At 40.5% G+C, this 14,735-nt stretch overlaps 1 protein-coding gene across 2 annotated transcripts in view; it reads right to left on the bottom strand.

The window, feature by feature from the left end:
- LOC139632179 (flotillin-2) overlaps positions 1-14,735 on the bottom strand; it is a 16,152-nt gene continuing 1,417 nt past the window's right edge. For both annotated transcript variants that reach the window (XM_071496983.1, XM_071496984.1), the window contains 10 exons: positions 14,652-14,733; positions 12,934-13,024; positions 12,055-12,178; positions 11,499-11,617; positions 8,703-8,816; positions 8,488-8,607; positions 7,838-8,052; positions 5,858-6,041; positions 3,304-3,453; positions 1-2,053 (listed from right to left, as the gene is read on the bottom strand). In XM_071496983.1, coding sequence (XP_071353084.1) covers positions 2,015-2,053; positions 3,304-3,453; positions 5,858-6,041; positions 7,838-8,052; positions 8,488-8,607; positions 8,703-8,816; positions 11,499-11,617; positions 12,055-12,178; positions 12,934-13,024; positions 14,652-14,733 — 1,238 coding nt within the window. In that variant the 3' untranslated portion in view covers positions 1-2,014. The remainder of the gene's footprint in view (positions 2,054-3,303; positions 3,454-5,857; positions 6,042-7,837; positions 8,053-8,487; positions 8,608-8,702; positions 8,817-11,498; positions 11,618-12,054; positions 12,179-12,933; positions 13,025-14,651; positions 14,734-14,735) is intronic.

The raw sequence follows: 14,735 nt of genomic DNA, 5'->3' as shown, positions 1-14,735 counted from the left end.
TGATGGTATTTTGATTTATTAGAATGACAGTTAACTGAGAGTAAACTGATTATTCTGAGTACAGACAGATGACATGCAGCAAGAGCATACAGTAACTTGTGGTCATTTGAGACAGTGTATGTGTATTAAAGGATTAAAACACAAATATGTAATAATTTCACAAAAACATTAGACAGACAAGTTCGAGTTAAATTTATATGTTGAACACATCTGAAGTTCAAAATATTTGCTTGCCAAAAACAAATCAATATGGTCACAGTATTTGTCAAGTCACTATATCAACAAAGAATGATACAAACATAAATGAGCCATTGAGGATGAGCCATTGATTTAAAAAAAAAAAAACAACAAAAAAAAACCCAAACACTATTAACAGCAATAATAACAGTCCTCCGTAAATTCTGTGTCAATGTGCTCAAACATAAAACTACCTTTGTATTTGTTACTTACTTGAGATATGAGGTTCAAACTAAACATCATTGTCAGGCTAGTTTCAGTTTAGTGGAGGTGAGTGCAGCTTTGGGAGGTGAGGAGCAGGTTCTGGTTACCACAGTTCACTGTCACTTCTGGAAAAGTGGATGAAATAAGAATTCACGGAAGGGGTGGACCTGTGATGCCCAATAATATACTTTACCTGCCAACTTCCCCTTCATCTTTTTCCAGAAATCTTTGACAGTTAAGTGAACGTCAGATCTTGTGTACTGCTGCACTGGAGCTTAACATTTGGTGTATTTAACAGAAATATCACTGAGTAAAACACATAAAACATTGTTTGATAAGTACTCCGGTAAAATATCATCAGTCATTAAAGTGCGAACATGTACACACACTGAACAGAAAGTGTGTTGTTTGGTTTGTTGACTCACCCTGTCGAACATGGCTTTGCATTTAAAGATAACTGTAGTGTGTCAGGTAAACTATGCACTATCCCTAGTCCCTCCTTCTGGTACAATGAAAATGAAAGACAATCTATTCTATTTGGCATTGTTGTTTGGCCTTTCTTTTTTTAGAATCTATTCATATTAAGCTTTTTTCCACCATATAAACAAATATATTTAACACAACTCCAACTCAGTCATTGTCACTCCATTCTTCTAATTTCTTCATTTTTTTTCAGTCTTAAAGCCAAAACTGTGACTATTTTACAGTAAAACCTACACTAAATATTAAAAGGACCACATTATAAGCTAAGCATACTTACTATCAACAAATAAATTATAATCATTATGTATCAAGCCTGATAACAACATTTTGCAGAGAATGAAACTTCTTTCAGAGGAACAGACAAAACCTGAAGAAAACTCTGCAGTTGGGTCAAACTTAAAGTGGAGATTTGCACAATGAAAGGGGCTTCTTTTAAGATTGTGAGCACCTTTGTTACATTGTAAAAATCAATCAGTGACATTTGCTAGTAAATAATTACAACATGTACAATACAAATAAAGTTCTACAATTAACAAGATTCAGATTATCTAGGGAATGCAGATGATAACAATAGAAGGAGGTGTATAAATAAACAAAAAGGCCTGCAACATACCAAGGGTAAAAAGTGAGAGCAGAGGCCTTTTTGTCTGAAAAACTAGAGCCCTGATGTATAAATACCAAAGAATAAGTGTTAACATCAGCTGTCAGGTCACATGATAATATAAATGTAACCTGGGTGAGAGTCAGTGGACAGTCAGCCATCACACCTGTCTACTATCAGCTCTCATTTTCAATGACATTTAAAACAAATGGGCCAATATATACATTTCAATTACCAAAACTAAAAGAAAAACACAAAAGAAAAACAAAAGACAAAATATTCCTGTGTTAAAACTCAATAAAAGTTCCTCAAATGAGCAGCAATGCATGCAGATTTTCTGGTCCTGTATAAAGTAAGGCACCAGAGGTTTCCAAAATTCACTTGGTTTACAGTATATACGTATAAAACAACAAAACTTTTCAAGTGTATTAAAGGCAGTCTATGAGAGTGCATACAACAGATACTGGAGTCATGTGGAGTCATCGATTTTCAGGCTTGAGTACTGGTCATCTTCTGCAGCAATGGGATCTGTTGAAAAAAAGGACATGTTATTCAACCTGCCATCGATACTCTGAGGCTCTGAAACAAACCCTCATAAATTTTCCATAAGTTAGCTGGACCTACATGACCTACATTTTTTTTTTTTTACATTACATTTTTTCAGGTTTTCCTCCTTTTAGGCTTAGATTGGACACAGAAAGCTACTGAAAAACAAGTTAGGATGGGATAACACAAGCCACAACACCTGTCAGCGTGTTGACGTTGCAACAGACCACACCCATCTTCAAACCCGGCCGTCATTTAGATCTCAACCACACACCTGTAAACTTTTGTGACTGTATCGTGCATGGTTGTGATGTTGTTGTGCTGAGACAGACACACACACACACACACCTGCCACACTGTTGTGGCTGGTAAAAATCCACCATCTAATGCACCGAATGTGGCGACATTGTTGATGTGAAATAAAAGCCGTCTCTTGAGACACTATTTTGTTTTTCTTAAATTGCTTTTAAAAATGAACAAACACTGCACACCGTACTGTCAAGGCCAAACTTAAAAGGGCATTCCCCTGTTTTTATATTACATCACATAGCATTGCATTTAAAGATCAGTTCACTGGTCATAAGGGGTCTACTCAGCCTCTAAAAACTGTTTCTGAGAAAATACAGATGATGTAGTCATCAACGTTATCTCCGCTTGGCCTTGGCCACAACAAACATTTAACAAAAAAATCTGTGTGAAGAACTTGAGTTCTAAAAGATGTGGGCGCTAACAAGTAAAAGAGCATCTAATCCAAAGCCACGACATCTCAGCCTCTGCTGCTTTGATCTGTTTTGCTTTGACTTTTGATTACCGGTATGTATTTTGACTATGTATCTCCCATGCCCACCAACACTGACTCTGAATCACTGAAGTACCCCTTCAATTAAGTGCTGAATAGTGCATTATAACCACCCAATGACAAAAGGCTGTTTGTTTGTTTGTGTCTTTGGCCAACCTGCCCCACACTTTGGAGGAGACTAAACAAACTTAATATATGATAAATAAATAAGAAAAGAAATTAAATGATATCATCACTTTCAAAATTAGAAATGTGTGCACAGGCACAGAAACATCAGCTAAATCAAGTCTTTCAGTGTTGTCCTACAAAGCTGAGACACCATTGACAAAACCTTTCTATCAGATCTGATTCACTACCCTACATCCCTCATGCATTAAGTAATACTACATATACATTTACATTGTTACAAATATACATTATAAAAAATGCTCACCTTTGACAAATCCACTCCAGTGAGAGCGTTGACAGACACAGGTAGTTCAGCCAAAAGGCGGTTTACCTCGCCTGTCACACGGCTGCCCTCCCCGCTCAGGATGACGATCTCATTGGTCCTGGCTAATGGCGCTGCCACCTTGGACGCAATCTGCAAAGACACGGTTAAATATTTACTAAGCAGGACGAAATCACCCGTATTAAATAATCATGTGATACATTCCACAGTCATAGTCTCATGAAGCAACTGTGATGATCCTGAGGTAAGACTGATACTAGATATGTTCTGATACTGATTCTGAATCCTGAACATGTGTATCAGCTGATACTGAGTACTGATCTGATTCCAGTGCATTAAAACAGCTGTACACTACTAACCCTGTATGGATGTGATATGGTTGCTATCATTGTTTTTGGGCCTGGCCCTTTGTAAAACATGAACAGCTACAGGGGAACAGGGGAATGCCATAGAATCTTTTATCATCTAATTTGACTGTCAGTCATAAAAACATAAATGTAGGAGTAAATAACACTTCTCGCACAAGTTATCCTAACTCTAGCCCCTCTTCTTGAAATTAAAGCCTTACATACTGGACCCGTTGCCTTTTTACTGGTGGGACTTTCCTGTGTATCATGTTGCCACATTGCTGACTGTTGTACTTACTAGGGCTGGGTGATATGTCGAGTTTTTAATTTATATCGATATTTTTTCATGCGCGATAGAGAATTATGTCATATCGTTTATATCGATACAGCGCTTATTATGCCATAAAGCAAGACGTAAGTTCATCACTGTCAAACTCAGCTTCTCCCGGCCTCTCTCTACGCGCATGCCATGACGCCCCACCCCTCACAACACATGCCACGACCCCTCACCTCTTCACTACCTACATGGCCCCACCCCCACCCCCCGCACACTAGGTAGACGGATGGCGGCGTAAACGAGATGGAGACGGAGAAGAGCAAAACGGACGCAGGGGACGACGAAGAACTGGTTAGCAAAAGAAAAACAACTGGCTCGGTAATTTGGAGGTGGTTTGGATTTAAAGTGGCAGATGTGGAACAGAAAGACACGTTTTTTTTATTTTATTCAAGAAGTTTCTTAATTTAATATATGCTGTTTTTTTTCTGCACCATTTAATGTGCATGTTAATCCTGTGCAGCTGCTGAATGTTATTAAAAGTGGCTGGCCCATGTGGCTTCAAACTAGGACTGTCTGCTTTGTTATTACACGGAAAAAAATGTCGAGATATATATCGTATATCGCCATTCAGCTAAAAAATATCGAGATATGAATTTTGGTCCATATCGCCCAGCCCTAGTACTTACTGCTGTAAAACAGTAGCAGTCACAGGAAGTTGTGCTGTGCAGTCACTGGCAATTACTATTTTAGAGCAGTGAAGAAGTATTGATTTCCGGGAAAACTGCTGTTTTATTTGGGTGTTAAACAGAAAGGTTTATGAATAAATTGCCTGGTACTGGATCGGTGCACAGACTCACATACTCACCTATATCTGGTACCCAATCCAGTATTTTAGGTAGTATTTAGACAACATTTCCAATATTAGTATGGGTATGGGAACAACTCTGACAGAGAGCTGTCGTTTTCCTTTACTTTAGCCATCATTTCATATCTAGCGGTCTGATAAAAAAAACAAACTTTGACACATCTTGTGTTAAGTTTTGAATTTGGGTTTGAGAGCTGAATACTGAACACAGTTTTCTTCTTGACAATATCACTGCGTTATGTGTAAAATCCAAACATTTCTTAGAGCTAAACAAGCGTGCTACAGCTGTCAAGGTGCTTGTGTTTGTGGGCTGCTGAGGGGATTTAACAAACACCATATAGCAAAACATTTAGAGGGGCTGGAGGGCAGGTTTATTAAATCTAGACACAACAGGCTGTTTCCAGTCTCTTTCCTGAGCTCACGCTCCCATGGCACTAGATTCATATTGAACAGACACATGAGAGTAATATCAGTCCATTCATCTATTATCTATACTGCTTCTCCATACAGGGTCAAGGGTGGGGTACACCCTGGACAAGACACCAGTCTATCACAGGGCTGAAATACACAGACAAACAACCATTCACGCTGACATTCACACAAAATCTCCAATTAACCTGATGTGCATGTCTCTGAACTGTGGGAGGAAACTGAATGGAACCCACACATACACAGGGAGAACATGCAAACTTGCTGTGAGGTGACAGTGCACAATGATATCAATCTTCTCACCTAATTCTCAGCAAGAAAGTAAATAAACATATTTTCAGAAAACTATCTAAACTATCCCTTCGATACTAATACAGTGAGGTAGAACAGTGGTTTTTAAGACTAAATTAACTAGTTTTCTATTCCGTTCTATTAAAGTGACTTACTGAAAATACTTCCTAGTATAGGAATCATGCTCTTACCTAGCACTGGCTCGTGCTTGCTGTAAAAAGTATTGCACAGGAACAACCAGTGAATTCTGCCGTTTAGATAAGCTGGATGTGCATTATGGGACTTTTGAGGACATTTGGAAAACCAGCTTGTTTATGTATGTGTTACCTTAGGCAGGGCCTCGAGGACCAGGGCAGTCTTAGCTGCCTCTCCGTACTGCTGGTAGGCCTCCGCTTTCAGTCTCATTTTCTCAGCCTCCGCCTTGCCAACTGCTTCGATAGAGGAAGCCTCCGCCTCGCCGATCTTCCTGATCTTCTCTGCCTCTGCCTGAGCTATCAGCACAGTTTTCATCCTGTTGCAGGGGAAACACACAAGTTAAATAACTGCAGATTCATCTACTAACACACAACACAATATCCTGCTTGGCTCCACATGACTTCTAATCATACAACATTTCCAAATCACGTTTCTGTCTGACAACTGTGTAATGAATTTTCTGATGTCATCACTTAATGCATAACTCACACACAACACTTTAAAACTGGCTCAACTTTGGCACAAAGTGCAACATAATTAGAAAAGTGCATGCTTGGTAAAATAGGCCACATGACCACAGCATATGGAAATGTGGCATGGTGAGTACTCTGCTGTTGTTAATGAGGACAGTGACAGATAATCATCCACCCTGATAATATGTCACTTAAGGAAGACAATAAATCTCTACCAGAAGTACAGTGACAGTGCTACTCTACGGCTGACCTCCCTTTAAAGCAGGGCCAATAAAAAGAGAATAAAAACAAATAGAGAGTGAAAGACCCGGATTTCCTGCCCTGAAGATTAAAATGACTAGACTTAAAAAAACAGAGGCCACAAGACAGATGTGTTACAATGTGGTGATACTGTAAAGAAACGTTTCAATACATCTTTAAATTTGCTGCAATATTCTTTAGTGCTGTCACTAAGTGTTTTCATTGTTTCTCTCTCTCACTCACAGTTTTGACCTGACAGATTTTGCGCCTGCTTTCCTCAGACACCATTTCCTCTGCTCCACTGGTCAATCAGCAATGATACATCAGATGCAGTGACTGTTAATATTTCCATTCCCTTCTTCCAACAGGGACACCTCAAAAACATTTTACCTGAACCCACATGCAATTTTCAGCAGTGCCTCTTTCCTCCCTTTACCTGTGCAAACCCTGACTGTTTAGCTCCCAAATAAAGAGCCACAAATACTTAGTATCCACTGATAACCTTATTGCTCATAAACAGAGGACATTGCTTTGAGCAAATTGAAATTCACAAGACATGTCTGCTACAAAGGTTACAAACTTGTTGTTATTCCAAAAAAAAAACAACAAAGCTGTAGAACAGAGCTGTGAAAGAATAATCATTCCATAGTAAGATTGAAAAAAACAAAAACAAAACAGACATTAGATTTGTGAAAAATACTTTTCAGTGCTGCACTACCACAGCTGTCTGCCTCCCTGGTTCTCACACGGACCTGGGCCGCTGCACTGAATGCAGAGCATGACAGACATGAGTCTCACAATATTGCTTTCACTGATTGAAAATGAAATGTAGGTAAAAAAATTCAACAACAACAACAACAACAACAACAACAACCGTGTGGTAATGATGGCAGAGAATTCACAGTCCAGCTCGGCTGCAGACAGAGGGAGTTGCACTCGGACAAATCTAAGTTTGGAAATACTTTGGATTTTGGTTAGTATACTGTGGCACCTCAAGTCTGTATGCAAGCAGTTAGCCTAGCCTACCATCCCAGAACATGCAACGTGAGAGCACATCTTAAATATGCACCCAAATGAGCAGCTATACAAGTGGTTTTGTCTCTCATTGTGTTGGTTTGGCCTCTCGTGAACCCGTGTGTGTGTTTTTTAGAAAGCTCTGCAAAGCTGTAATATTACAACCAGAGTGTTTTGACATTACCAACTGTTTAGAATGTCCACTCTAATTAGCTTTCTAAGTCATCTCCTTCGATGACAGGTCGCCGTGTCTTGAGAGGAGTGAGGACTATTGGTGATGCTTGTGTTAGTTCTCCCAGTGATCTCGCTTTCGGATTGGTGATACTGGTTGAAAAAGCCCATAAAACTGACCGAACGCCCCGTAACATGAACAGCTCTCACTCACTTGTGCCCCTCAGCCAGCTGCTGCATTTTGAAGGCCTCTGCCTCGGCAGGCCTCTTGACCACAGCAACAAGCTCCTTGTCTGTCCGATCAATCTCCTTCTCCTCAATGGTGATCTGTTTCTTCCTCTGGACCACTTGGATCTCAATCTCCTCCAGACGGATCTTCTGCTGCTCCTTGGCTGCCTGCAGCTCGTACGCCAGCTGGGCTTCTGCTTTCTAAGAACATCAGCACACAGACTGTCACATCTCTGAAGCACACACACCTGAGGTAACACATTTAGTCTGAAACTGTCTTGTCAGATGATGTTGACACTGAGTGAAAGATTCAAACCAAGACTCTCATGCTTTGCGATGGCACGGCTGCACTGTAAATCACATGAAAATATTCCAGATGTCTTATAGATCATCTTGTACAAATTTCCCCTACATTCTCGTTTTGGTATCTTTGGGAATGCTGACATTTCGACTCGAATGTTAAATAAATTGCTGTGGGTCTGAACAATATCTGGCTGCACAGCGCAAGTTCATAGACCAGCAAAGTGTTGGTGCTGACCTGGAACCAGTTTTCCTGGAAAAAGGAAGGAAAAGGGGTAAATGCCTGACCTACTGTAGGGCCTCTGCTAAGTGCAGATGAAAACCTCAGGTGCCCACCTTCGTGTTGACCTCCTGGTTGAAATCAGCTTTCTGCAGCTCCAGTTCTCGTTTGGAGTTGGCCATCCTGGTGTCGGCCTGGAATTTGACATCCATCATCTCTTTCTTACATTCTGCCTCCTAGGGGATGACAAGAAGTAGAGCAGCGATCAGTTGGCTGTTGTGCACAAGAGAATCCACTTCTCAGAGTCGTGAGCCAACTAGAGCCTCCTTACCCGTATCCCAGCATCCCTCTCTGCCTCAGCCACACCAATGTCTGCATCCCTCTGGACAGCTGCAGTCTGTGTCTTCCCAAGGGAGCTCAGGTAATCCAGTTTATCATACACATCCTGCAAACACAGAGAAACAGGTCAGTCTATAAGGCACATAACTCAGCCCTCCTGTAAACAGCAAACCACAGGAGTTTATCCCTGTAAAAACACATCTTATCCTGCAGGAAATGAGACTGTAACAGAGGAGTGCTTCTCTGAGACACAACTGGTTTGCTCCATTGTCAAAATCCTGATTGGCTGTGAGGTCAAAGTTCATCAACTGGAAACTTTCCAAGTTAATGAAGTGCTGAGTAGATGCAAAGTCCCTCTTCAGAAAAGACTGCAGTGAAGTGAAGTGACACTTTTCTTCACACTGTAACCAGCCACCACAAAGAAAATATTTCAGTAGGTCTGAGGAATGAGCAGTTTATTTGATTTGTCCTATGTTTTCTAAAGATCTCACTTCCCTCATCACTGATTAGAGTAAATTTGTCCAGTGCAGTGTCAGCTGCAAACAGACGCCTTCTATCTGTCCATGGTAACAGATTATTGATTCCTGCACCTGCACTGAAGAGTCACTGGCAAAAGAAAATGCCTCATTAACTGGGACGACTGTTGACAGCGTTGTCTGATTAGTGACCAGGTCTCAGCTACAATCAACAACATAAGGAACATCAGCAACAGGATACTCTTTACAAATAATATCTACACCAACTGAAAAACTGCTACTGCCACGCTTTGTATCAGGAAGATGACAAGTGAAAAAGGACACCCCACAAATGTCTGAGGCCTCCACTAATGACCTCACCCGTCTGGACGCATCACAGAAACCATCTTGACCTGGACTAATTGATGTGATAGAAATGCTCTGCGGTCAGCCGCTGTGCCTGCACCACTCTTCAATTAGCTCTAATCAATAAAGAGTGAACTCTGCAGACGGAGTCTCCTGCCAGTTAATTATTTGACTCATGAAACCCAATAGAGATGAATTCTCTCGTGAGAAGTCAGAGAAGAGCAGCCTCTGTTGTGTTCATGACCATTTCTACTGTCTTTGTATCCTATTCCACAAGCTCTCTACTCTACAGCTTCCACAGTCAGTCAGAAGGTTGTTTCAGAGTCACTAGATTCTGTGAATCCCCTGTGGAACAACACAACAATGAGCTGCCATAAAAAAATGCACTTTTGAATACTTAAGTATTATTGAAAGCAAGTACTAGTACTATTACTGGAGTAATATTTGACCAGGAGGATCTATACTCTGACTAAAGTGATGGAGCTGTGTCCACCTCTGTAGGGATGTGACAGTATCAAAGCTTCCTGCTTCACGATTATTGAGGCCAAAAATACAATGGTAAACTGTACTATCAGGATGTTTATGCAACTTTCTGAAATACTACTATTCATATTTGATTTTATCAAACCTCACAAACTCTAAATAATTAACTGTTTTTTACAGCTTTGGTCAACTCCACCAAAACTATAAAACACCAGCAGGACAGTTGTTAAAACAGTTGAAATGACAGTTGAGGAGCCAGAGTGAGAAACCACAGCTGTGTCCTGTGCAGACGGTTTTAACTGTTTTGGAGAAACACCTTTGATCAGAATCTGTTTATCGATCGGTCAGTTGATCTGAGAGTATAAACGGAGCAGCCGGGCTGTGGACACAGCTTTACTGTATAACTTGTAATGTAAGGCAGAATATCTACTGTGTGGACCCAGGAATCACTGTACCAGTCAGTCACTGATTTTACTGTTCATTCACACCCATTCTGTTCTTTCAGTTATATACATATATTAATTCTCTATTTTTATTCTATCAATCTATGATGCCCTGATGCTAAAATCTATGTTCAGTGTTGGAGCAGCAGTCAACAGGCATCAAGTGTTTTTGTTACTGTTGCTTACTCCTAAACATCTGACAGTTCAGATGCTTTGTGTCACGAGCAGTTTCTCTCTTTTCAAAATGATGTGGGAGTGAGCAAGGACGTCCCGTTTGATGAAAACATTTCCCCTGTCCTCGCATCTCTCTCTTCTATCCCCTGTCGGGAGGAGCAGAGACACGAGGAAGGGCGAGTGGGGGAGGCGAAGAGCCACGTTAGCTGAATGGAAAGCCCCCGTGGAGCCTGGTTCACTGGCTGCGTCTGCTCTGCTCATGTGGCACCAGGAGATTGGCCCTCCATTTTGGCTAAACACAATAGAGCTGCTAATTAGGGCCAGAGCAACTGTGCTGTGTTCAGTGTCCTCTGTGGAAATGATGGTAGTAACGGTAATGACCATAATAGAAGCTGTTCTTTGTTGCTGTATACAGTAAGTACATCTCTCCTGGCCACATGCAGCTTTAGGGCTCATAGAGGCCTGAATATCATCATCTCCCAACCCCCTGTTTGCTCGCACTCAGTGAACAGAGTCTTTTAGTTTTGGGGGTTTTCCAGTCAGGCAATAACTATTAAAACATCCCCAGACATTTCTTAAACCACATGTGCAGCATAATCAACCTCCATGCTTCGTGGTCCACACATGCCCAGCAGCCACATGTGCTGCTGTGTTCTTGGTTAAGACTGCAGCACAATTTTAAAATGTGCTGTTTTCTCTTTGAACTGAAGAGTGTATCATGTCAGCATCCACAGTCAGTTGTATGATTTTGACCAGTTTTTTCCTCAGTAGCTACATCAGCATTTTCTTTAGGTGTTCTTGAGGCTTACTGGGCACTGTCAGAGGACCAGATATTCTTCGAATGCTCTCACAGCACTTTCAACCCACCTTAATGGTAAAGCTGAGGATCTCGATGCCCATCCTGCCCACATCAGGAGCTGCTACCTCCCTGACCAGTCGAGCAAACTGGTCCCTGTCCTGATAGATCTGCTCTACAGTCAAGGTACCTGCAGAGGAGGAATTTAAAACGTCACTTGCACTCAGCAGCAGCATTTTTCATCATTTTTATTTCTGAAAATTTCTTGGGTTTATGTAAAAACAACTGAATTTTCTTAACATTTTGGTGCTGTGTGTGTAATCCTTTACATAAAGTGGCACAAATGTCAAAGAGTTAAAGTCTTCTTTTGAAACCAGTCCAGTATCTACTATTTTAATAATCAATTTATTGTTGAAGTAGTTTTTCCAAGTTTCCAACTTCTTCTGTTATATCTTTTGGTTTTGAACTGCTGGTCAGGCAAAAGAAGAAATGTGAAGATGTCACCATGGGCTCAGCAGATACAGCTGCAGCCCAGAGTCATTCTGTAAATTATTTACACTGGCAGGTCAGGAAACAAATGTACTTGTCCTAATTTTAACAAAGTTAAAGTGAAATTACTGTCTGTACCTAGAATGGAGCGCAGATGTCCCTCCAGAGTCTGCAGAACCACGGCTTTGATTTCCATCACTGATTTACCCAGGAACTGCTCACAAGCTACTGCCAGTAAGTCCTGCTCTGTCATAACTTTCACCTGAAGAAGACAGTGATGGAGTCAGCTCATCTGATCACAGACCAGTCTCTCAGCATAAAGACCCAGAGTATAGCGCTGTGAGCTATATTCTCCATACCAGTATAGCAGTGCTACAATTTAAGAAACAATGAAATCCATCAGTAATAAGGACAGTTTGGACCTTGTGACATTTCATTACACCAAATACAGAAACATTTTGAGATTTTATGATGCAGTTTACAAGTTGAAGATGAAGAGATTTATAATAAAGAATAAGAAATTTCAAATAAAAAATAGTTTATACATAATTTTTTTAAATTAGCAGTTATTAATTGTGTGTCATCATTTGCTGTTAATTGCTTCCATGTTTCGAAGGAAAAGTAAATCAATTAGCAGTGTTAGATATTTGCTGTCAAGTCTTATTTTATCTCTTAGCCACTAGAAACTAATCAGTTTCTCACAAAACTCTTGACAAAACCAAATAAATAAATACAAACAAGACAAGAGGTAATAAGGGCTGGGTATTTGATTTTTATAGTAGTGTCAATACATTACCTGGTAATGATAGGAAAATGATATTTTTGATAACATGCGTCTACAAACAAAGCTGTACAACAACTTTGCCTAAATGAAAAGTCTAAACTTTGCGATATTTTATTTACATGAGGAACCAGCAGATCAATGTGAGCAGACATCTGATTCCAGCTGTTGGACAGTTTTTGATGTTGTGTGCTTTCGAGTATTAAGAAAGTATTGAACCTGCAAAGTGGTCTCACCTGAGCCACCCCTGTGACAGTGATGGCGACCCCCTCTGCTGTCTCCACATCCTCACAACGGGGCTGCAAAGTCATGATCTCCAGTGTTATCCTACAGCAAAGAGCAAAAACATATTTAATAGGCCACAAAGAGAGGACATGAAGCAGTGAGAGCAAGCATCCATCACATCGGTTACAGATTCATACTCTAGCATGAGACAGTGAGTCCAAACACACAGCCACAGTCATTAAGAATCTTTACAAGAAGAACAAGGAGTCCTGCAACAGATGGTGTGGCACCCAAAGAACCCTGATCTGAGTGTGGAGTCAGTCTGGGGATTAAATGAAGAGACAGAGGACCCTGAGAGAGACTAAATCCAGAGACACACTGAGGGAAGTTTCCCAAGATGCTGAACAACGTACCTGCAAAGTAGCTTGAAAAACTGTGCGCAGGTTTACCGAGAAGAACTGGTGCTTTTCTAAAGGTGTGTGTGCGTGGGTGGGTGTTTACTGCACTTTAAATCAAGTTAATTGATAAATAAAAACTAATCACGGCTTTGCTTTTAGATCCATCCTCACATTACTTTTAGAGCCTAAAATGTTTCCACAATACTGTGTGTTAACTGTAAAAAAAGGTTTTAATAGGTGATCAACTTAAGGTCACTCAGGATAAGAATTTCTAAGGCATAGCATAAATAAAGTATAAAGTCATAACGTTAATATAATTAATGTCAATCTTATGAAAAAATCTTTCATCAGTTGAACTGGTTTCTTCTTTTATTACTAAAAGATAAAAATAACAATATTGGTATTTTCCATCATTAAAAGCAACTGGTGTCATGATTTATGAGGTGACTGCATCATTAACAGGTTGCTTCTAAAATATTTTATTTTATTTGTGTGTTTATGTTTGGCCTTGAGACAATTCAGTCATAAAGTTTGTCAAGTGAAACCTTCTAAATTCAGGCGTGTGTGTCTGGGGGTTTCAGATGCTGTTTAAACATACATCAATCACTTTGTAGGAGCCCTTACAGCGTCTGCCCACAGCTGTGTTTTGTTAACCTGTTACATGGCATAGTTCAATCAGACTGAACTCTGCACAAGTGGAGGAGGTGGGTGTATTTGCAGTGTTTTATATTTCCTAGCAAATTAACAGAGAGCAACAGAACAGGACAGCACAGGACTTTACAACAGAGCAAAATGAAGTCATGGAATATTTCAAAATCTCAACCGTGACATGTGACAGGGCTGTTCATCAGTGCTGTGGAATATAAAAGTGCTGTGATGAAATGTTTTATTGCCTAGTGGAGCTCAACTGGCCAACAACAAATGCTGCAAAAAATATATTTGTCTTTGGACACTGAACATATCACAGGCAGAGGCACATTAATCAGTCAAGAACACTACACAGCTAAGAAAAGTGGGAATGTGTGTATGGAATATAGAAAGAAAAGGAAAAACACTTTTGAACCTGTTGTATATTGTGTGTAATACAAAACTGAATATGGTAGAACGGTTTCTTCCTCTACTTGCTCGCTGACAGCCTGCAGATAATGGGACTGACTTCCCTATGGAAGCCCGCAAAAGCCCATTTTAACTGAGGGCTGTTTACAAACCTTGGTCATTTGATCCAAATGAGCTTGAATGGGGGGGGGGGGGTTAGTAGTATAATCCACTTATCTGCAATGACTAGTACTTGCTGGTACAAGGGTATAAAAATGAATATACTATGTTTTCACCTTTGGGTGTCTGAGATGAGCCACCACGCCCAGGCCCAGCCTCCCACGACGTAGGTCTTATCATCAGGGCCACAACATGCACCT

This window comes from Trachinotus anak, unplaced genomic scaffold, assembly GCF_046630095.1.
Source record: "Trachinotus anak isolate AG129_WGS33_773 ecotype Australia unplaced genomic scaffold, CSIRO_AGI_Tana_v1 ptg000014l, whole genome shotgun sequence".
Lineage (NCBI taxonomy): Eukaryota > Metazoa > Chordata > Actinopteri > Carangiformes > Carangidae > Trachinotus > Trachinotus anak.
Note: the sequence above shows the minus strand (reverse complement) of the source record. Positions and strands in the feature narration are given on the sequence as shown.